We start from the raw sequence: 24632 nt of genomic DNA on the forward strand, positions 1-24632 counted from the left end.
AAGAATCTGCTGTAAATGTCACGAAAAATCAGCCAAGGGCCTTTAATAGTATTTACTAAATTTGTTATTAACAATCCTCTAACCTTTATAGCGATGTTCTAAAAAATCTCAAGTAACTCGTCAATTATCGCTTGTATTTCCGTTAGGATTTCCGCAAGAATCTCATACTACGCATCTTAAAAAAAAAGCTATCAGCTCTTCTAGAAATTTTTCAAGGATTTTAATAATGTTTCATAAGATCTCATTCGAATTTGCTTCACATCTTTCCAGAAATTTACCAAGTATCTCATAAGAAATCAGTATAAGTTGTAAGAAAAAATATTGAAGATCTCTTAAGAAAATCAACGATTTTAAAGGAATTTAAAAAATACTGGAAACCGTTAAATACCCATCTTACATGTCATCAACAGTTAATCAGGATGTAAAGTTCGAGTCATCAGGCAGGCGTCCACTCAAACTTTTTGTGTTTCGTCCATAGTAATTAATATTGAAACTATTCAACTATTCGAAATACATATTTTCCCGGTGTGTTCTACAATATCCCGGGTATTTCCCGTATTTTTCCCGGCCATTTGAAATTCCCGGGTTTTTTTCCGCTTTTCCCGGATTTCCCGGATGGATGGACACCCTGGTGGTAGTTAGATTGATAACGTATTAAGAATGAAATCAGTTGATCAGCGTTGAACAGCGAGAATCTGCAATTTTCGCAGTATTGCAGTGAATGATGCTGATACAAACCGATGCTAACGATTCTTTTCCAAGACGACTTTCGCATTTTGCAACAAGAATTTAATAAATCTTGATCATTTAATTTTCATTTCTGTTGCAATCAGTTTTCAGATACAACACTTCAACGCTATACTAAAATGTTTAACAAGATTGTTTAGATCTTCGAACATCCCTCTCAACTTCCACAGCATGATGAAATATGTGGATTTCCCTTAAAATTCATTGGCCCCATCAAAGTACAGCCCAAACATATAAGCACAATTATTTTTGACCGAACAAACGCATGACGGCTCGCAGTGCAGCGAAGACAATCAAATCGAAGGAATCGGTTTCTACGCCGAGCATCACGCATAGATTGAGGCGTACACACTCATTCTGCATTTCGGAGTTCGGTATTTTTTTTTAACTGGGCTCGAACCGTAAAACACTGTTTTAACTGAGCATTCAATAAATTTTATGAATCACAGGGGTATCCAGAAGAACTTCACTGATTTTCAGTAATGCTATACGAAAAACGTCGAAAAATTGGCTCGATTTTACTGAAATAGTCGTCAAAGATTGAAATTACCGAAAAACATAAACGTCGTAAAACCCCTTCCTTCTCCCACTAGCTGTCATCTTGAATTCCGTTGTTGTGCTATAAGCCATTTTATGAGACTTTTCGAATCATATGGTTTCCGTTTGTTTACCAGCTTTGAAAGTTTCTGGCGGGCCGATTTATTTACGTTTCTTCTAGCGTTACATTTGGAAGGAGCATAATCAAGAATGGCGCTGGTGGCAGTGGAACAAAGTTTTAAATTTTCGCATGTATAATTTAAATCAGTAGGCAGGGAAGATATTTTTCATCTACGTTACCTGTAATACATGTAAACCGGGTAGAAACATGCGCTGAAAGAGACGGGCACGTCATCGCCAACAAAAATGTGACCAGCGCCATTCAGATATCATGCTAGTTTTTTGAACAACAACAATGAGCGGCCCGCCAGAAAACGTCATTCGAACGTCTCGTAAAATGGCTTATAGTTTTAATTAAGGCTGTGTACCGTTTCACTGATCCGTTTAACTTTTAGTTAAAATTTGACATTTGGATAGTTATTTTCCCCTCCAATGGTTAAATTGAACTTAGCGGTCGACCCATTTGAGTTTTGACAGTCGAGTAGTATTGCAGAACAAAGTTGACAGATGGTTAGTTATTCTCAAATAACCGGGAGCAGAAAAGAACTTGAGTTGTCAAGTTTTACCATGCTCAAGAGCAGGGTTATTTCTAATCGGAGGCGAAATAACTTTCGAACTGACAAATGTTAACTAAAAGTTAAACGAATAGATGAAACGGTTCTCAGCCTAAAAAGTGAAAGTTTTAATTCAATTAAGTGATTTGCACCATATATTTCATTACCGAACAGTTGAGTAAGGCTGATGCAGACATTGAACAGATATGCCGTAAGTATTTATTGTATCAACTGTAGGAATCGTCCATTTTGCAGCCAAACCACACCATCCAAATTATCACCAACCGAACACTTCACTTTGACCGTCGTTTTTGATGAAGTGGACACACCAGCAGAGTAGCAACGGAACCACCGGGAAGACGAATGGAAAACGCCGAGAGCAGACAAAAGAACCGCGGACACTTTCTCGGATAGAAAAACTTGAGGCACGTGTACACAAGTCACTGGCTTTATTGAAACTGAAAAATTATTGCAAACAGTGTTGTCAGCTTCGACATTGTTTTTCTTCTCTTAAGCCAAGGCTATACACTAAGGTGCTCATCCATTCCCAACACTCCTCCTGGATGAACATCTTTTTATTGTCCTTGCAATCCAATTTTCTTCAAAAAGATACTCAATTTGGCATGACCGACTGGTTTTGTCAAAGCGTCGGCTGCCATATCTTCACTAGGGCAATACACTAAATCAACAGTTTTCTGTACGCACAACTCACGTATGAAATTCCTTTTTCGTATCGATATGTTTCACTCGTCCACTATAACGCTCCGCTTTTGCGAAACTCAAGCATCCCATGTTGTCCTCGAACAAAGTTGTGGATTTCTCTTGACGCTCGTCCATCTCCTCTAACCAGTCGTCGTAGCCACATCGTCTCTTGGCAGGCCAAGGTTAAAGCGTTGTATTCGGCCTCCAAGGATGCTAGGGCTACCGAATCCTGGCCAGTAGTGGATCGTCGAGTACGTCTGTCTCCGGCCCAGTCTGAATCGGAATATCCTACCAGGTTCCATCCGTCCTTCGGTCCGAACTTCAGCTTGAGATTCTTTGTGCCGTTGAGATACTGTAAAACTCTCTTCGCAGCATTCCAGTCACTTTTGTTTGGTTCCTTGACTTTGCGCCCCAACAATCCAACGCTCAGTGATAGATCAGGTCTTGCGTTGACCGCCAGGTAGAGCAGGGCGCCGATCAAGCTTCTGTACAACGTTGTATCCTCAAATGGTTGACTGTCCTCATTTTCGGCAATGTATCCGAGATCCATTGGAGTCTTCACGGTATGACAATTGTCCATCTTGAATCGACGAAGTACGCATTCAATATACGGAGTCAAACGAAAGGGAATAGCAGCCATCCTCTCTCTCGATCTCATATCCAAGAAAATGATGAATCAGGCCGAGAGATGTGACCTCGAACTTATCACTGAGACACTTGAAAACTTCCTCAATCTCTTCATCAACACTTCCGATGATCAAGTCGTCCACGTATACTATTAAGTACACGACACTTTGTCCATGGCGTACGTAAAGGCACGGATCAGACTCGCAAGGTTTGAACTGTAACTTCATCAGAACTGAATGCAGGGTTTTATTCCAACATCTGGCGGACTGCCGCAAGCCATAGATGCTTTTGCGCAGTTTGCACACCAGATCCTCCTTTCCTTTGATGGCAAAGCCGGTGTGGTAGCTAGAGCTGGTCTATTAAATTTGAATTGAAATATTACTTGGGTTTAGTTGAGCATAAATATTTCAATTTAACGTGCATGTTTGATATTAGCGTGCATGTTTAATATTAGCGTGCCTTTTTGATATTAGCGTGCATGGTGTATATGAGCACTATATTATTAGAGTGTAACAATTGACAGTTCGAAAGCTCGAATGAGCGCGAAAACAGCTTGGCTTGAATCCAGACTTCAGTTTAGTGAAAATTGTTGTGGATGATGGTTGTGGAAGAAAACGGCAGTGTAATTTTCAGCCGTAGTGGAAAATCGACTGATGGCCGAATCTGCCGAAAGCTGTACAGCTCAAAATTACGGATACTACAATGGCGCAGTCGGTAGGACACGAACCTACGCTCCCAAAGGGTGATGTGGTAGCTAGAGCTGGTCTATTTTCGCGCTCATTCGAGCTTTCGAACTGTCAATTGTTACACTCTAATAATATAGTGCTCATATACACCATGCACGCTAATATCAAAAAGGCACGCTAATATTAAACATGCACGCTAATATCAAACATGCACGTTAAATTGAAATATTTATGCTCAACTAAACCCAAGTAATATTTCAATTCAAATTTAATAGACCAGCTCTAGCTACCACAGCCGGGTGGCTGAGACATGTACAGTTCCTCGTTAACCGTACCGTTGAGATACGCCGTCTTGAAATCGTACTGTTTGAGTATCATACCTTTCTTACTAGCCACTGCCAGTAATACACGTAATGTCGCCTGTCTGGTAACCGGAGCGTAAACCTCTGTAAAGTCAATTCCGTATAACTGGGTATAGCCCTTAGCAACAATACGCGCTTTGTGCTTCACCACGCTACCTTCAGCATCTCGCTTAAGCTTAAACACCCATTTCGTTCCGATAACTTTCTTTCCTGGAGGTAGCCGCACAAGATCCCAGGTATGATTTGCGGCGTGCGCCGCCATTTCCACCTCCATAGCTTTCTTCCAATCAGGCACTTGCAAAGCTTCACAATGATCTTCGGGCTCTTCATCCACTGTAACTTGCCCCACTACAAAATCCTCAAAACGCCCGGGCAGTACTCCCCGAGTGCGTCGATCACCTCTGTTAAGCACTGGTTGCACCTCTTGATTGTCCGGCTCGAAGCCCAGGAAATCACTATCGTTCATTCTCACTAGCATCATCATATTCCGACTGTTCTTGTTCATCTTGCACTTGCAACTGTTCTTCGCGATTTTCCAAAACAACTTCTTCATTGTCGTTCACACTCTCACCACGCTGCTCCACAGGAATCTCCGGAACTTTCAGCTCCTCCTCCAACTGTTCTGTGCCGTTTCTCAGCTCCAAAAAGCGCGCGTCGCGGCTGATAGTGACACGATTTGTTGAACGGTCAAGGAAGCGATAGCCTTTGTGCTGACTTGAGTAGCCGATGAACACCATCTTCGTAGCTTTCGGGTCAAATTTCTTACGCTTTTGATCGGGCACGTGAACCAGCGCTTCACACCCGAACACCTTGAGCTCCGCCAAATCTGGCACACGTCCCGTCCACAACTCGTAAGGAGTCTTATCCACAGCGCGTGATGGGCAATCGGTTCTGGACGAAGTTTGCTGTGAGCACAGCCTCGCCCCAGTAACACTTCGGCAGCCCAGCATCCAGCAGCATACAGTTGGCCATCTCTTGTAAACTGCGATTTTTCCTCTCTGCTACCCCATTCTGCTGCGGCGTATATGGGGTGGTGTACTGCGAGCGAATGCCCTCGGCCTTGTAAAACTCTTGCAAACTCTCGCCGACATATTCGCCTCCTCCATCTGACCTAATTACTTTAGGTTTTCGACCAAACACATTTCCGGTCCATCGGACATATTCCCGAATTTTGTGTTTGGCCTCGCTTTTTGATTTCAGGAGGAATACTGCACAAAAACGACTGTAGTCGTCAATCAGGGTAATAAAGTATTTATTCCGCTCGGTGTCGCATTTTCCATTGGACCACATAAATCTGAATGTATCAGATCCAATGGCTGCGTTGACCGGCGCTCTTTTAACGATGGGAAAGGTTTTCTTGCTAACTTACCCCTGATGCAGCACTCGCAGACTACTCGCTCGCCGCAGTCCTTGATCTCGAAACCGCTGACCAGTTCCTTCGACGTGATAGCACTTACCACGTTCATGTCGCGGTGACCGATCCGCCGGTGCCATGTGTGTTGACACACATCGGTATGGGATTTTCTTACCGCCTTACACACATCCGTTCACTTTGAACACTACCGTGAATCCTTTTTCGGCCAGTTGGCGCACCAAAACCAGTCCGCCCTCCAAAGCGGGGACATACAGCACTTTTTCCAATGTAATCACAACACGCTGGCAATTACCGTTTACACCAATAACGTTTCCACTGCCCACACCACACGATTTCGTGCGCGTAACGTCAGCCAATGTGACGTCAACAACGACATGTTCTTTAAACTCAACGAAGAATTCCCTGTCATTTGTCATATGACAAGTACACCCACTATCGATTGTCCAAGCGCCCGGAATAGCACCACCCGCCACGAAACACAAAGCACCACAGACCGAATCATCTGCTGCCACCGGTTTTGGCTGCTGCTCACTTCCCGCTTGCACCTTTTTGGCCTCCTGTCCAGAGGATTTCTTCTTCAAATCACTTGAACTGTCATTGCTCTTCATTGCAGCTAGTTTACGGCAATTTCTCATGTAATGGCCAGGTTGCTTACAAAAGAAGCACTTAACCTTGTCGCTGTTCACTTTGCCTCAGTCTTGAGGACTTTTTCTTCTCGCACACCGAATCCACTCGAACCCGCTCGCTTATTGCACTCATCGCGCAAACGAGCAACCACCAAGTCCATTGTTAAATCTTCCGGAGCACGATTTTCAAGCGACGTTACAAAACTCGCGAACGATGGAGGCAAACTACGCAGCATCATAATTACCCGCAATTGCTCACTGAGATCAACACCCGCACTGTCAAGCCTTTCAAACAGGTTCTCAATTTCTTCGAGGTGCTTCTCTACCTCACCACTTTCACTAAGGTTGATCGAACACAATTGCTGCAGGAGCATTGCCTGGGTACCTATCGTCGCCTTCTCGTGATAGGTTTTTAGATTGTTCCACATATCTTTCGCTGTTTCAGCTTTCTTCACGCATCTTAGCTGACTATCATCAATGAACAACGAAATAGCCGCACGAGCTTTCACATCTTTCTTCTTCCACTGCGCAAAATTCTCGTCGTCCTCCTCCGGCTTTGGCTCGGCAATCACTTCCCATGATTCTTCACGCTCAAGTAACGCCTTCATCCGGAATTTCCAGGAAACGTAATTACCGCCACTTAGCTTCGCAAAAGACACCTTCATGCCGTCCGCCATTTTGTTTTCTACCACACGCACGCCGTTTCTTTCTTCGGAATCAATCACTTTCCGGAAAACCGGCTCTCGACACCGCAAAAAACAATCACAACACACTCAAATCGCTTCCGGCACCTGGGCCCACAACCTGATGAAGTGGACACACCAGCAGAGTAGCAACGGAACCACCGGGAAGACGAATGGAAAACGCCGAGAGCAGACAAAAGAACCGCGGACACTTTCTCGGATAGAAAAACTTGAGGCACGTGTACACAAGTCACTGGCTTTATTGAAACTGAACAATTATTGCATACAGTGTTGTCAGCTTCGACATTGTTTTTCTTCTCTTAAGCCAAGGTGGCTATACACTAAGGTGCTCATCCATTCCCAACAGTTTTAAACATCTAACTCAAAAAAACTGGTAGGGGAACTGGGTGTGAAATGCGCCGTTGGGGGTAAAACGCGCCACCCTTGTTTCGAACAAACTACGTGCTTTGGGACGCTGTTTTTCACCCGAGATAATGGAAAATGTATTAAAATGCTTCTCTATATATATTTTTAAGTGTTTTCCTGGCAAAAACCGTAAAAAACTCGAAAAAACGTTTATCGCTGTTTCCGTTGTAATTTTGTGTTATTTTCTAGGCCATTTTTCAGGCCGATAAAACACCAAAACTTTTGAAACTATCACTTGTGTATCAACTTGTACACTCCCATAGTTCGTATTCCTTGGCGAAAAAAAGTGTTGAATTTATCCTTAAAAAGCGTATTGAAGGACTTAAACTTTAATCAACTTGTGGGGCAAAACGGCCACACCTATTTCTTAACACCAAAACAGCCGTTTGAATTCAAATTCCAGCAAACGTAATGCCAAGCTGTTAGTTACGTGCCAATTTGAACCTTACAAATGCACATTTTTCGAATCAGCATGTATACTATAATCGATCAATAACATCTGATTAAACGCCCTTATGTATGCAACGTATTTGCAAGCATGATTGCGCATGCGTGCGCGCGAACGACTAATGCCGAGATCAGGTGGCGCGTTTTACCCCACAAAAAATAAAAATGCAGATAAGCAAGCATTTTATAAAAATTGATTCATTAACTCCAGAAAAAATAAAATGGATGACTGTTTCTACTATTTGATAGAAAACATGTTTGTCTATCAGATAATGAACAAAAACAGGCTTATTATAATGTTCTTCATAGCTAAAAACGCTTCCTTCCTTAGAGGGCGCGTTTTACCCCCAGTTACCCTATCATCGTACTCGCCACAAAATATACGAATGCGAAAATGGCAAGAAAGCTCTCAGTTAATAACTGTAGAAGTGCTCAAAAGAACATTATGCTGAGAAGCAGGTTTTGTCCCTATGAGGACGTAATGCCAAGAAGAAAAAGAACGGAACTTCGTCAAACCGAAATAACTGAAACCGTTAAAATATACGAAAATATCATAACACAGCTTGCGGAATTCTCGTTAAAACGTGCAAGAATTTTCTCAAGACAAATGCTGTTGATTGTGAAACAGATTCGACGCAAAATGTTTTGACCTGCTTTCAAGATCTCAATTTATTTAAAGGAGTTAAAAAGTCGTCACAGCAGAAATCATACCTTCAAGATCTAGCAGTGAATAGACGAATGGTTAGACACGTCAATGGAATTCCAAAAGTAATGACAACAAACGAAACATTTTTTCAAGTTCAATTTCATGCTGCCTTTATCGATCAAAAATGCAAAACCCCGAAAATCGCAAAAATCGTGTCACCACTGTGCTCGAGTCATTTCGCATTCGGGTTGAAAAACGTTAGGAAGAAGAAGATTACAGTTTTAAAGAGCCGTGACATTTTTTTGTTTTGAACGGTCATGGTTTGCTTTGGATTTTGATGGTGGTGTAGAAAGATGTAAATGTAGAGGCGGTAAATGTTTGCTCCAGTACTTTTCTCATCCCTGGTTGACACTCTTAAATTCATTTTCCACGATCCAGAAACATTGAACTGTTAAAATCAAAGGATGATTTTATTGAAGCTCCCGAATTTAAGGAAAATAGCTCTATCGAAATAGAATGCTTTTCGATAAAAGTGAATATTTAAAACTTTATCCTGATGCTGTACGACTTATCCTGTATCAGGATGACATAGAAGTTAGTAATTAACCCTTCAGTTAGTGCTGAATCATTATTAAAAAAAATAAAAGACTGGGGATTACTGTAGAATATATAAATTATCGCATAGGGTTTTGTTCTACTTCGTCGTAAGCGCTACTATTCGTCGTATCAAACTTTAAATGTTCCACTACGGCGGATATTCAAACTTACCTGCAACATAGATTCACTATCCAAGTGTAATTTTGTGAAAAGCTGTTATAGTTTGTACACTTATACACCAAAATGCAACAAAACTACTGTATTTCGGTAAATAACTTCAGTTCAATTATCCACTTTGCACTTTTTCACCGAAATCGCATGAACGAACACGATTTGAGCAGGCTTCCGAATTCTCACTCACTCTCACGATAATGGATTATCCCTCACAGCAATTTTCAGCGATTAGCGGCCTTGCGATTTTATCCGTCCACAAAACAAAGCGAAAATAGATAATTGCACATTTCCGCAGCTGTGAGAAGTTTGTATTCTCTTTCGCCGATCAATGGAGAACTTTTCCTGTATGCATCGCCACAAGCAGCAGTTGCTTTTATGCACCAAATTAACCCCTCATTTCGTCAAGTTGGTGTGGTAGCATGGTTAGCGTGCACGCATCGCGCTTGTTTTTAGCAATGTTCTAGGTTCGAAACCCGTCGCCGGCACTAGTTTTTGTTTATCCACATAGTGATAATTCTCGGGAGCAGTTGGTGAGCGAAAATATGATGGAGTGAAAAATATATTATCCCCGGAGTGGAGTGATTTTCGGTAATCCACCATCGTAGCTCCAGGGAAAATTAGTGTGAGCGATAAAAGATGTTCAAGCGAAAAAAGCATTCTCCTTACGTGCGAAAAATCGTAGATTTCGCATCATTGATACGAAAATTCAGAACCCTGGATTTGAGAGAAATGCTTAGCGATCGACTGAGCCACACCACTTTCCAACACAAGTTTCTTCCCGCCTCCGTGGGTGACTTTCTTCGCCGGGCACTTATTTTCACTATGGAAAACCTTCGAACTTCTTCACTGAAGGATTTCATTCCAACCACACGCCGTAAAACTTCAAAAATCACCAAATTTTACGAAATTTCCTCAACCGCCGCGTATAATTGAGAATGTAAACAAAGTTCAATCCGTCGTACTGAGAAAAAAAAAGCTTGTGCGCGACGCTCGACGTAAAAATACGGTTTCCTTTGATTGTGTTGTTTTCGCTGTACCGTGAGCAAATGCCATAATTGTAAGGTCAAAGGGAATTGTGTTCATATGTTTGGGCTGAATTTTGATGACGAACAATTAATTTTAAAGAAAAATTAGTATATTCTATCATGCTGAAGGGGTTTAGGGACAAAATGTCGAAAGACAAAACGTCGAAACCCAAAACGTCGAATGCCAAAACGTCGAATCCCAAAACGTCGAAAGGGACAAACGTCGAAGGGACAAAACGTCGAAAGCAGTCATTTTTCTAGCGATTGTTATTGGCAAGCGTTTCTAAGGAAAAAATGGTTGCGATGCGAACGGCGCGGCCTGAGAAAGCAAAACTTTACAATTTTCATCAAAGTAATCGTGGGACAAATTTTTCAGAAAAAATGTCATTTCTGGCGAGAAAAGAAGCGGTGAAGCACTTTGAGAAGGAAACTGAAATGGAAGCCTGAGATGATGTCCGATAGTGAAGATATGTTCAAGGAAATTCTTATGGCAAAACTTAATTGCTGAAGTGATGAGAATGGAATTACACAAGACAAAACAATCCTGTTGATGAAAAGACGACCGATTGAAGATGAAAAAGATGATAAGCTTTCTTTCGCCGCACCTTATGACTCGCTCTTCTTTCAACTAATCAGTAACATTAATTTCATCAAATTGACTGGATTTTCAACATATAGTGATTTCTTTATTCTTCAAAAAATTACTCATTCTTTTGTCGGATAAGTACAATTGAATCGATTTATTGATTTGCTTTTCGGAAATAGATATATTTCATCAGGATTTCCAGCACATTTTTGTATGCACTTTTGAAATGACTTCTGTGGATTGATTTTTTTTTTTGTGTACAGAATCTCAAAATGAGCACTTTAATCAGAGACACCAATAATTGTTTTATCGTTTCAAAATTGAAAAAAAAAAATACTAAAACAATTCTGACAAGACTTGGCTATTTATTTTTTTACTTTCCTCTCTAAGACCAGCTATAAATTATGGTATCCCGTAGATATCTTTGGAAAACAATGTATTTGCACTGATCCGATTTTTCCCGGGGGATTTATATTCCCTATGTAAAATTTCTTTTTGACGACATTTTGTTGCAGTCAATATATAAAAAAATTAAATGTGGGCTATACAGCACCAAGAGCTTCTCTTAATAATCATACAAATCGGTTGAGGCGTCTTCATGAAATCTTAAAAAAAAAAAATATGATTACTTCTTACTATTTTCCATAACAGGTTTACATAAAATTATAATTTCGAAAAGTGAATAATCGAACTGGAAAAAAATCTGTAGCCTGAGATTTCGGAAAATTTCGAAGAATCTCCGGATCCAGATAATCATCAATAAACTAAATCGAGTACAAAAGTTTTTGAGAAATTGTGAAAAATGATACACAAATAATCGTTTTTTAGATATTATCAAAAAAACGATTTAAATTTTTTGTTGTAGTAAAAAAATGGTCCTGCTAGTAGAGGAGTTAATCGAAAAAGTCGAAGTTTTGTCAGACATTCGGGTACTTTTGTTATTTTCGACGTTGTGGCAATCAACGTTTTCGCATTCGACGTTTTGTCCCTTCGACGTTTTGTCCTTCCGACATTTGGCATTCGACATTTTGGCATTCGACGTTTTGTCTTTCGACGTTTTGTCCTTTCGACGTTTTGTCCCTTCGACTTTTTGTCCTTTCGACATTTTGGCATTCGACGTTTTGGCATTCGATATTTTGTCTTTCGACGTTTTGTCACCCAACCTGCTGAAGGAATGGAGGGAGATGCCCGTAGATCTATGTATTCTAGTAAAACATTTTTTATAGCGTTGATATGTTGTGTTTTAACCACTCAATACACACAGTGAGCCGTAAGTTGTGAGACGAATCTGGAAACTGATTGCGACGGAGTTGAAAACGATACGACGGATTGAGAATACGGTAAGATGCATTTTCTTTGCATTATTTCCCAAAAAGAGATCAAGATTTATCAAAATGTTATTGTACAATGCTAAAGCCGTTTTGAGAAAGAATTGTTTGGCATCGGTTTGTATCAGCTCCATTCACTGCAATACTGGAAAATTGCACTTCTCACCGATCAATGCTTAATACGATGGATACTAGCACATCACCCTAACTAATTTCGACTACGGATATGCCGAAAGAAAAAAACGCCCAATGAGTAACTTCACCCAAACTTTCTGTTCCTAAGGTCGTCCCATTTTTATTTGGTTACAAGGCACCCAAGGATTGCAAGCTTATGACGATGATAGGTCATTTAATAAACATTACCAGAATCATATTATCTCCAGTTGTATCGAAGAATAACTTAATTTGTTTAGACGAACACATTCGTTTGTATACCGATTTATTTTGTGAGCATTTTGAGAAGAGAATTAACAAGCTTCATCATTTGCAATATTATGAACAGTGTATTAGGCACATTGGAAGCACAAATTATTCAAACTGCCTGACATTTTAATAAAAAAAAGCCTATTAACAGCCAAGCTGCCAATTACAGAAATTATAAAAACATCACAAAATCGACAATGCTTGTCCATGGTTATCCACTTACTTAAGAAACCATTCCAAGATAAGATTCTATTTGAGCCAACAAAAAAAAAACAAAATGAGGAAATATACCTCCTACAGCAAACATCAATCCAAACGTTATTTCAATTCTGCAAAGACAGTGTAACTGAATGGTATCGAGTTTCAAAAAATCTCATTATTGCAATTTAAAAAGCATCTAAATAGAAGTTTGTACCCATCATATGGTGTTATTAAGGAAATGATGGAAATCTAAGGAAATATAATATTTACTTACTGATCAATTGCTGTTGAATTATTGGATACGATGGCATTCTTCAAGCTTACGAAGTAGAAGACACGGAAACTGTACAGTTTGTACATAGGGGTCATGCACAAATTACGTCACGCTCCAAGAGGGGGGAGGGGGTCAAGCCAATTTTGACAAGCCTTACAAATTTTTTGGAGGACTCATACAAAAAACGTGACAAAGGGGGGGGGGGGGGAGGTGGTCAAAAAAGTTGAAATTTAGCGTGACATAATTTGTGTACCATCCCATATCGATGAGATTTTTCAGCATTCAACATTCTCCTCCTTTTGGGTACTGTGTGGGGCGAGATGACTACAGTGTGTTTGTGTCGTCTTGGCCCGATCGTTGCTCATTCTAAGGAAATCGGTTTATGTAAGATTGATCGTGCGTTTGTGTTCGTAGCATTTTGCTTGTAGACCTCTCTGGCAATTTATCAGAAGTACGCATCTGGCATTTAATGCACAATCCAACAATGTACATTACGTGCTAGTTTGTTAGCTACGACGATCCAATATATCGTAAACATGGTGTGAGAATATTTTGGTGGGACAACATTTTTTTAGGTGTGTGTCTATTGGAGGGCAAAATCCCCAATAAGAGGACCGCAAAAATCATTAAATAGGATAAGAGCGCGTTATGAGGACCGCCCACCTTGGAATAATAGCGAGTTGAGAGGACCGCATGTAACTTGATTAATAGCGAGTCGAGAAGACCGCTGAGATCGGAAAAAAAGAGTAAGTGCGCGTTGTGAGGACCGCCACCTTTCACTTATATTGTAGAGCGAGTTGAGAGGACCTTTTCTGAAGAGATTTTTAGCGAGTTGAGAGGAACCGCACAAATCATTAAATAGGGTAAGAGCACGTTGTGAGGACCGCCACCTTTGAATAATAGCGAGTTGGGAGGACCGCTTGTAACTTGATTAATAGTGATTCGAGAGAACTGCTGACATCAGAAAATATGGTAAGTGCGCGTTGTTAGGATCGCCAGCTTTCACATATATTGTGAAGCGAGTTTGGGATGTGATGTAAAGATCATGTCTTAATTGCAAAGCATTTTTTGTAGTTTGCGATTGAGGACTTGGTATGTAAGAGATCAGTTTAGCCGTTTATTTACGTCATCGAAAGTCTTCACAGCCGCCATGCCATTATTTTGACTTTGACGTTGGCTTCGCCTCAGAGGACTTTGCATCACCTAAAAAACGTGATTACGGTTTGGTGCTGTGAAGTCAATAAATGGATTGATAACTGCACGATGCATTTTGCGTTGTGAAAGGTTTATGTTTAATTTTTGAGGGATTGAGTTTTGAGGACAGATGACAGTCATGAAATTTGGTGGGCCAAACTGCATTAGTTATAGAAGAGATACAGAACGCAATGAGCAGCTCATGGCTTGTGTGCTTGGTTGTGGGAAATAACAAAACTGGAGATCTTGGAAAGCTATTTTGTGTGTTGAGTAATATGGAGATACGTTATAAGAATCGCCTATCATGCGTTCGGACTTGCTTTTCGTTTTTGTGAAAGAACAGAGACAAAATAAATGGGGCCGCATACCTACTAAGGCTTCTGTTGATATTCTAGTTGTGGTGTTGTGCACTTTGGTGGTTTGTTTCGTTCATTTTTGGTCATTTGAGATCTTGGCATATACCATTGTTGAGTTGTGTTACGTTGATGAGTGTTTACCGTATGGATGGCTTTATTTTTTTTCTGACCTTTGTAAAAGGAAATGTTTTACGCTATAGTTCGCAGAGTAGAGAAACATTGCTTGTCGTGCAGACTTGTTAATTTCCTTAGGATGAAACGTGAATTATCGGTATTGATTCTTTGAGAGCAACATGCGGTTGCTGGAAGTAAGGTGAATGTTGACTGTACTGCTCAAAAAAAGTACCGTAAACGGGGTATCTTAGATAATGCGGGTAACTTTGATAGTGCGTTACCCACCAAATACTAACGAAATATCATAATTTCTGTTAATCAGTTAAGCAAACGAATGCAAAACTAAAGAATATTAGTATGAGACTTCATGTTAGAGCGGTTTTCATTTGAATCAAGAACATTTTAGGCTGTTTATACGAATTTAAACAATTTACAACAATTTTAGCATATTCGAAACGCTTACAAACAATCTGTTCTACGATCGCTATTTGATGTAGTTTTGAATAGTTGGTCACTTATCGTTGATAGCCTAGTTATCATAAAACTTGAATACGGTCTCAAATCTTTTAGCGAAAAGCATTTTCACAAACTGGGATCATTTTTTGTAATTTAAGTCAGAAATTTCCATATAACGTTAAACGCCTAGAGGTATGTAATGCCTATACATGTTTGGTAGTTCATTCAATTTTGTTCGATTATCAAAGTTACTCCAAAAACAGAAAACCGACTTTCGATTATATGAAAAATTATATATTCATTCAACAATAAATCTTTTGGAAATTTATCAACTGCAATCAGTAGCTAGGATGCCAGTACTTGCTTTAAAAATTAAAATTATCATTCTTTGAAACAGCAAGCACAAATATTCAACTCTGAATACTCTAAAAAAATCATACTAATCGGTTCATTATTCTTGGAGAAATCTAGATATAACGATATGAGGTTTTTTAGAGTTTTGTAGATCTTTATTTGTCAAGCGCGCGTACCAGAAACATAAATGCCCAAAGACGGCAGCACCAAATTTCTTTATTTTTTCACAACATACTCGCATTAATGTGTCATTCCCAGGAACGATACAAATTATGTAGCCTGAGATATTTACTTGGGTTATAGCTACGCGTTGGAACTCCCAAGGAATTCGGAATATCTTCGAATCCAGCTGACCAATTATTAATATCGACAATTATTCTAAAACTAGAAGAGTTTTTATAAGGGCTTGCGAAAAAATGGTGCAAAAATATCGAGAAAAAAAGTTATCGCGATTTGAATATTTTTTAGTGGTTAAAAATGAAGCTGCACTATTTGTGCTGCATAAGAACAGCGGGAGAATGAAAGAGATAGGTAACTAGTCACACGCATCAATGATCTGCGCCATCCGATTAGGTCAAACACATTGGTTTGCAATCGCATAAAAACGTCGAAACTGGAGCACATTGATTGTTCACCAACGGAAAACCTCGGACGCAGGAAATATTTACCAGCAGCCAGCCGAAAAATGGTTAGTATCTGTTTATTATAAAGGTATTATAAAATGTATAAATATAATGAACCATAATTTCTTCCACAGTACAGGAATATTGTCCCTTTGGAATGAGGAAAAACATAGGCCATAACTTGAAAACTCTTGTCGAATGTTAGTTCTATAGTATAAATGTTCAGTTTAAAACACACATTCAATAATTTTCCATTATTCCATTAGATGAAAGAGAATATATCATCTACCGTAAAACCGTAACTTTGATAGTTTTTTGGGAGAAAATTTGAATATTTATGAATGCTGTTTCAAAGTATTATAATTTATATTTTTAAAGCAAGTACTGGCATCCTAGCTATCGATTACAGTTGATAGATTGCCAAAAGATTTATTTTGAATGAATACATAATTTTTCATATAATCGAAAGTCGGTTTTCTGTTTTGGGGTAAGGGGCGGTCCATTAATTACGTAAGACAATTTTTGGGGTTTTTCAACCCCCTCTCCCCCATGGTAAGACTCTTTGTATGAAAATTAAAAATAAATTGTATGGCGCGTAAGAAATCTCAGACCCCCCCTCCCCCCATAAACCCTTACGTAATTAATGGACAGTCCCTAACTTTGATAATGAAGTACGAATCGAACAAAATTGAATGAATTATGAACATTTGTAAGGCAATGCATACCTCTAGGCGTTTAACGTTATATGGAAATTTCTGACTTAGACTACAAAAATGGTCCCAGTTTGTGAAAATGCTTTTCGCTAAGAGATTTGAGACGGTATTCAAGTTCTATGATAACTACACTGTCAAAGATAAGTGGCCAACTATACAAAACTACATCAAAAAGTGATCGTAGAACAGATTGTTTGTAAGCGTTCCGAAAATGCTAAAATTGTGTCAATTTTTAATAAATATTCGTATAAAGAGCCTCAAATGTTCTCGATTCAAATGAAAATAGCCCATGTAAGTGTCATACTAATATTCTTTAGTTTTGCATTAGTTTTGCTTAACCGAACAGAAATTATGATATTACGTTTAGTATGTGGTTGGTTACGCACTATCAAAGTTACCCGCATTATCAAAGATACCCCGTTTTACGGGGTAATGAGAGTTCTTGGGAGATCCCTAAAGGAACTCTCTGAAAAAAATTCTGGAGAAAATTACCGAAGGAATTTCTGTAACAAATCCCCGAAATTTCTAAAGGAAATCTCCGGAAAAATTTCTGGAGGAATTCCTGATTTCCCCCAAGGAATTGCTTTTTGGAATCCCCAAAAGAACTTCTTGGAGGAAATCTCCGGATAAAAAATCACTGGAAAAAACCCCGATCACTGGAGAAAATCCCTGGAGGAATTTTTTAATGAAATTCTGGACGAAACACCCAGTGGCAGTGTTGCCACATTTTTTCCAACTCTCATCTGTTTTTTTTCGGCCGGAAAAATCTATTTTATCTCAAGTCCACCTCCAAAAATCTTGGTAAAAATCTGCGTCCCAAAAAAAATTAATTTTTAATATTTTTAGATCAAAAAGACCCTTTGCGAACGTATTTCGGCTGTACTTCGCATGTCAACCATTTTTTATTCGAACTTATTCTCGTTGATGTAGCTTAGCTTAGCTTAGCTTAGACTGACTACACATATCAATGGTTGCTATTCCGTGATTGACCGAAGTCAGTGAAAATGCACAAAGAATCAACTAGAAGTTCAGTTGGGATTGGCCATAATCTTCTTCAGTGTGCATAATTCAGTGCCTCTATTTATACAAGGTCAATAACGGCGCCGGCCACGTCCTTGCAGTCAGGTGGGATTGAGGGAAGGAATGTTAGTGTGTAACCTTTGCTATTTGGAGACCGTGTTTGCCTCTGCATCTCCACAAAGGTTACTGGGAGGGATGTTTGTTAATGGGGAGGATCGTTGGGTCAAAGGATTCACTTTGATAAGCGATTAGACCATGATAAACAATGATTTGTGAGATATATACATGCTTATACGTAAATATAATTGTTCATATAATTTCTATGTAGAGGAAAATTATGCCGACACTTGAGGTGACGAACCATTCAAAGTTTGTTGAACAAATACCTAAATGTAACATTCCTACAGCTGTCAGTACGAAAGCATGTGTTATTATATTTTACTCATTTGAAAAGAAACAAAAGACTCAATTGGTTGGGACATCATAGGACACTCTTATTCTTATGCCGACACTTACAGCGACGAACCATCCAAAGTTTGTTGAATAAAGTGAACCTTTCGCAAGTCTACACTTGTAGTGTCGAACCATTCAAAGTTTTTTTAATTACAAAAATAAAGGTATATAAGGGGTGTTCTGAAAAAAAAAATGTTAAACATAAATAAATCATGAATCAGAGTTTGTGTCGACACTCACAGTGACGAACCATCCATAGTTTGTTGAAACATCATATTTACATCCCACCATTGTAACGATTAAATGTGCAGTCATACATATTTTATAGATTAGAAATAGTAGCATGAAACGAGCTCACCAATTGATCCGTTATCCTTGACTGAGCAGCCACAATCCACTTTCAGCTTCACTCGTTTGCTCGGCTAGCACTCAGAAAAAAAAAAAATAGGCGCGCGACCCGAAAAAAAAAAAACACGGACGACAGCTCGGGCTTTCTTGACGCACTGCCCAGGAGCAAGCGTCAAGGTCGTCGAAAGATCAAAATGAACGAACCGATCGCGGCACTTTTTAACTTACTCCAACCGAACTCCCCGATCACGCCACTTTTTCACTTACGAGATCGACGCGCGACATGTTTGATCCTGCCCTCGTCGCTCGCTCCGGCAAAAGCAAGCGTCAAGGTCGAAAGATCAAACAGAACTCCCCAGCAAAACGCGCGAAAACGAAACACAAACCCCGGCGTCCCGAGAACAAACTGTCTTGCTTGGGCTTTCCGAAACACTCTCGAACTTATTCTCGTTGATGTAGAATAAAAATGCATAATTTAGAAACAATTATTTATTTATTTAAATGCTTAAGTTTTTGAGAAAAACTAAACAGAGAAGTAGCATTTCTTTTTCATTTCTTCTAAAACTATGTCCTTAACTCGAGAAATATCCTAAAATCTTATAAATCTTTTTTATCTCAAAAATCTGTGATCTGTGATCACAGATATCTTTAGGCAAGATCAGGAAAAAAACTGTGTAATTACAGATAAATCTGTGTGTGTGTGACATCACTGCCTAGAGGAAATCCTAGACGAAATGTCCCGAGAAATTCCTGGTGCAAATCCCCAGTGAAATTCTTGGAGGAAATCTCCGAATATATTATCGGAAAAAATCCCCGGCGGAATATCTTAACGAACTCCCTGAAGAAATCTTTGGAGGTGCTTCTAGAGTAAATTCCCGGAATAATTTCAGAATAAAATCCACAGATAAATTCCTGAGTGAAATCCCCGCAGAAATTCTCAAAGGGAGAAAATCCCCGGAAGATTTTTTGGAGGTAATCTACGGAGCAATTTTTGGAGATATTCCTGGAGGAAAGCCCCGGACGAGTTCTTGGGGAATATCTCCGGAAGAATCATTCAAATCCCCGAAGGAATTCTTGGAAAAAAAAAATAGTACTTATATCCCCGGGGGTTTCCTTGAATTTCCCGGAGGAACTCCTGGAGGAAATTGTTGGACCAATTCCTTGAGGAAATCTCCTAACATTTCTGGAGAAAATCCCCGGAGGAACTCCTAAAGCAAATTTTCAGCAGGAATTCCTGGGGTAAATCCCTGGAATAATTCGTGGAGGAATTTCTTGGAGGAATTCCTGGATGAAATCCCCAGAAGAATTCCTGGACTAAATCCCCGGAAAAATAGCAAGTGCAAATCCCCAGAGAAACTTCTGGAGGAAATTCCCGAATAAATTCTGTGAAAATATTCCCGAAGGAATTTATGGAGAAAATGCCTAGAGATATTTCATAATTAAATCCCCGGAGGAATTACTGGTGAAAATCTCCAGAGAAATTCCTGTACGAAATCCCCGGAGGAATACCAGAGAGTGCTAACAAAAGCAGGCGATAGCTGCCACACAAAGAAATGAGAGAGAATGATAGACAGAAGCTTAAATTTGTTTTACCAAATTAGGATGATAGTGTTGTCTAATAACATAGAACACTGAGATATAAGAAATGAATGTAATGAGTAAGAAATAAAAAAAAAAAATAATAAAAAATAGATAGACAGAAGCCATAAAACACTGAGCTGGACTGATATGCGAACGTTTTATGGTTGCGCCTTGTACAATGATCAAAAGAGGAATCGGCAACCGTAGCTAAATGTACATCAAGAAACTGGATAAGCGTAACTTATGACGATCAAGCTAACCTGTTGGCCACTGACCAAAGCGAAGAACTAAGAATCATATAAATTAGTTGCATATCTAATTTACATTACCAAACTCGGTAATCTTTTCAAATTGTTTTGAAAGCAGTTCGCCACAAACATTTTGTTTAGTTTTCATGAGAAATTTAGAAAATCAAAAAAGTAGATTACTTAACGTTTTCGGTAAACCAAATTTTGTCCAGTAATTTCTAGGAAGAGAATTCAAAGTTGAGCGGGTGTTTTTTATTCAATCTGATAATAGGATATTGAAGCTTAATTAATTATTAACAAAAATAACAGCTTTGTCCCGTTCGTAATAAATTTTTAATTGTCACACTTAAATTTCCATTCCGCATCTTTCATGCCCGCTCCTGCATATTCCATTCCTTTCAAGCCATATTGTGCCACAACGACATGTGGAACTTTACCAACATTAGTAACCATCAGATGGTCAACGCTTTTCATCGTTTGATAGGCGTTGAACTCCGACTCGATCTTGATCGAATCATTGGCATAGTTTGCGTCCAATATCCAATCCGCGCTATAATCCAGCTTCATATTGTGATTATTGGTGTAAGGAGCTCCCACGCGGTTAAACCAACTCAAGCCTGGTTGTATAGAGTTGATGTTTGTCAGTGCATCTCCTTTGGGAGTTATAATTCTTATGGAAGCTTTGTCGGCAGATGGTTCCAGTCGAAATGGCGTGCAATCGTTTGATGCAGTTTTTACTAGCTTACGTCGTCCTAGAACATTTGACTTGAATTTTGGATTTGAATTATTTACATCTTCTACTTCATTCGTTGCTAGAATGCATTGATTGGTAACATGGTTGTAGATTTTCACTAGTTTCAGACACGAGCGAATATTCTTTAAACTGTCAGGAAGCGCGGTAATCGATTCGTCATACATTCTCACTACTTCGTCAGGAACGTGTGGATCGTATTGCAGTTCTGTTCTTTCCATGGACATCATATCGAACATTAGTACAGCTAATGTATGTCCAATTTTTTCCTGAATCAATTTCCTATATGCAGCAATTTTGTAGTAATTCGTTGAAACTACAAGTAGTTTTAGAAAATTTCGTAAGCTGTAATAATCATCTTTGGCCATAACACGTTCTCCAAATTTCTCCATCTGCGTTAGGAACATTCGATCTATTGAATTCTTATAAACAGCAGAATTTTCCAACTTGGCCAAATCTTGCGTCCACTGATCGAATATCTTCGTCGATGTCAAACTCAGCTTTTCCAGCAAATCTTGAATTTCCTTCTTCCTATCTTCAGTAATTTTCGATCCCGGATGGAAGGTGGCATTCATTTTTAAAACTTCTGCTTCCAACAATATGGAATCTTCGCCTCCATCTCGGTTCTTTGTTTTGAGAAACTCGTGAACAGTCTTGTATACCTGGCCTCGATCATCCAGATCAGGAATTGCTACAGATAAATCAACCACCGGTAGCCAATTTTTCTCACTTTTATTCAAAAACTGTTCCACAAGTTCCATCAAATACTTGGGAGCAAGAGTTTTCACTTTATCCTGCGCATTGCTGAGCTGATTCGATTCCATATACGTCAAACAGAGATCCATCCTCACTTTCCCGAGCTCGTCAGTTATCCCTTCAAGATCCTTGTGCAGCGTGTTAACGTTCTGCTCAAGTGTTGCAATATCTTTCTTGAGCTCTTGCATCTTCTGTTTCGCACTGCTATCAGCGCCAATTTTCAACTGTTCCAAATCATTTTTAAGCACGGATAATTGATCTTCGTAATCTCTAGCCATTTTCGCAAATTCTTCTGCTTTCACGTAGCCTTTGTTCATTAGTTTGTATTTCTGGGTCAGGCGACGAAGTTGAAAGTGGATACCCCTCAGCATTTGAGCACACTGATCACTATCACTTACTTCCGACTCGTCATCTCCGGTGTAAATTGGTTGATTGATATGAGTTAACGTTTGCTCGATTTTGCCCAATTCGTTTGCGGAAATTTCACAGTTTTCCTCAGCTGTAGTGAAAGATGCGACGAACAACGCAATCAATGCAATACACAAGACGTAACGATTGACTGAATTCATAACTAAGAAGGTTGTTGAACACACGTTTATCTAATCGTTTGTAATCTTCTTCTAGATACATGATACACATTTATGGCGATACTGTTTATGAAATTCGGAGTGCAAGTCAATTGATGGATGTGGACGAGTTGTACTGAGCCATATGTCAATCTGATTGTTTATACAACTGCTGTGCAACTATCCAGTATGCTGTATAACAAGAGTAAGTCTAGGGTGCAGACCTACTTGGGAACTTCCATGAATCACTTTGGCATTGGGGTTTTTTCTCGGCCGAATCGTCTGAAACTTTGCAATAAGAAGCACTTCAATACGATGCATATTGTGGCCAAATATGTGCTCAGTAGCTTTCAAAAAACCTCAAAGCTGAAGTGAATCGAAAGTGCCAAGAATAGGATCCAGCTTCCTATCTTTATTACAATCGAATGAATACGCATGGCGGTCATTATTGCTCTAATCTTTGTAGTGCAATTCTAGAAGAACTCTTCAGAAACAAGGTGTTCGCCTTTGAAGAATAATTTCTAGGATAAACTCTCGGAAGAATTCCAGAAAAAACTTTTAGATGAACTACTAGTGGAAATTCCGGAGTAACTCCTTGCGGAACTTCTGAAGGAAAACTTAGCGGAGATTCTGGAAAAACTCCTAGCGGAACTTCCGGAAAAATTCTTTGCAGACCGGAAGTGACTGTTGGTTACATTTGCGGAGGAACTATTAAGAAAACTAGCGGAAGAACTCTTAGAAGAACTTGCAAAAGACACCTCAGAAAACTTTCAGAAAAACTCCAAAACTGAAGAAACTTCTGGAGGTACTCGTACGTGACTTCCGGAGGAACTTCTGGAAGAAATCCTAGTGAAACTGTGTGGGACGAGATGACAACAGTGTGTTTGTGCAACCATCGGGCAGGCTCACCGATCAATCAGTCATAGTGGAGTGCATTACAAAGGAAGACGTGTGTTCCCTTCCGCAGTGGTTGTCTGCGTGATGGGTGATTTTCCAGTTACAGTTTGGTTTTACCCAGAAATATCTACAGGAGCTTCTGGAGGAACTCTTAGAGGAAATTTCGGAAGAACTCCTACTGGAATTTTCGGAGCAACTCCTAAAAGGAACTCCCAGCGGAAATTCTGAAGAAACTCTTAGTGGAACTTTCGTAGTAACTCCTTGACTTGTCCAGTCTACTACACGACACTGAAGACGGCCTTACATTTGAGGTCGAAATACGCGTATCTGTCCAAGGATACAAACTCTAGTGGAATTAAATGGTATAGTAATTAATTCGGTTTTTCATCTACTTATAGGTATTCCACTAAACAGCTCGAAGGTTTAGGATCATTTTAAAAGATCTTTCGAAGGAAGGAGGAACTATTAGGTGAACTTCTGGAGGAATTCCTGGGTAACTTCTGGAGTATTTCGTTGCAAAAAACCAGAGCAATTTCCGAAGCATCTTCCAGAAGAAATCCGAGGAACATTCGCCAAAACAAAATACAGGAACGTATGAAGTAACTCCCAGGGGATTTTTCGGATGAACTGCTGCAGGAACGTCCAGAGGAACTCCTGCAATAAATTGCGGAAGAACTCCTACAGGAACTTTCGAAGGAATTCCAACAGGAGCTACCGGAGAAACTCTAATTTTATGCTCTAATCATACTTCTTTGATCATTTTGCCTCTATGATGTTGTAAGGCTCCAAACTCAAAAATCACAGGGTTAAATGCTGTTGTATTGTTTTCTTCTTCAGTGAAACATTTTAAAAATTCCAAAACGTTCTACGAATTGGAGAGAAGTATAGAGGTCCCCAAGCAAACTGTCACGAACACCAACGCACAATTAATCTTACACAAGTCGATTTCCTCAGAATGAAAACACAGATAAACAAACGTCACACTCTCACCGATGTCCATCGACCACCTTTTTAACGGCCGATTCAAATATATGGTACCGTAATTCGGGGTGTAGT

General features: G+C 39.5%; 1 protein-coding gene across 1 annotated transcript; it reads right to left on the bottom strand.

Annotated features, from left to right (window-relative positions):
• Positions 1-20836: 20836 nt before the first annotated feature.
• Positions 20837-22774, bottom strand: LOC110680215. The gene has a single exon (XM_021856029.1). The coding sequence runs from the start codon at positions 22680-22682 to the stop codon at positions 20940-20942; it is 1743 nt and encodes a 580-aa protein (XP_021711721.1). The 5' UTR covers positions 22683-22774; the 3' UTR covers positions 20837-20939.
• Between the last annotated feature and the right edge of the window lie 1858 nt (positions 22775-24632).

The sequence above is a fragment of the Aedes aegypti genome, unplaced genomic scaffold, assembly GCF_002204515.2.
Source record: "Aedes aegypti strain LVP_AGWG unplaced genomic scaffold, AaegL5.0 Primary Assembly AGWG_AaegL5_hic_scaff_1054_PBJ_arrow, whole genome shotgun sequence".
Classification (NCBI taxonomy): Eukaryota; Metazoa; Arthropoda; class Insecta; order Diptera; family Culicidae; genus Aedes; species Aedes aegypti.

Bases quoted from the DNA above. Each gene is read 5' to 3' on its own strand.
- LOC110680215 (XM_021856029.1), bottom strand. From the start codon at position 22,682: ATGAATTCAGTCAATCGTTACGTCTTGTGTATTGCATTGATTGCGTTG.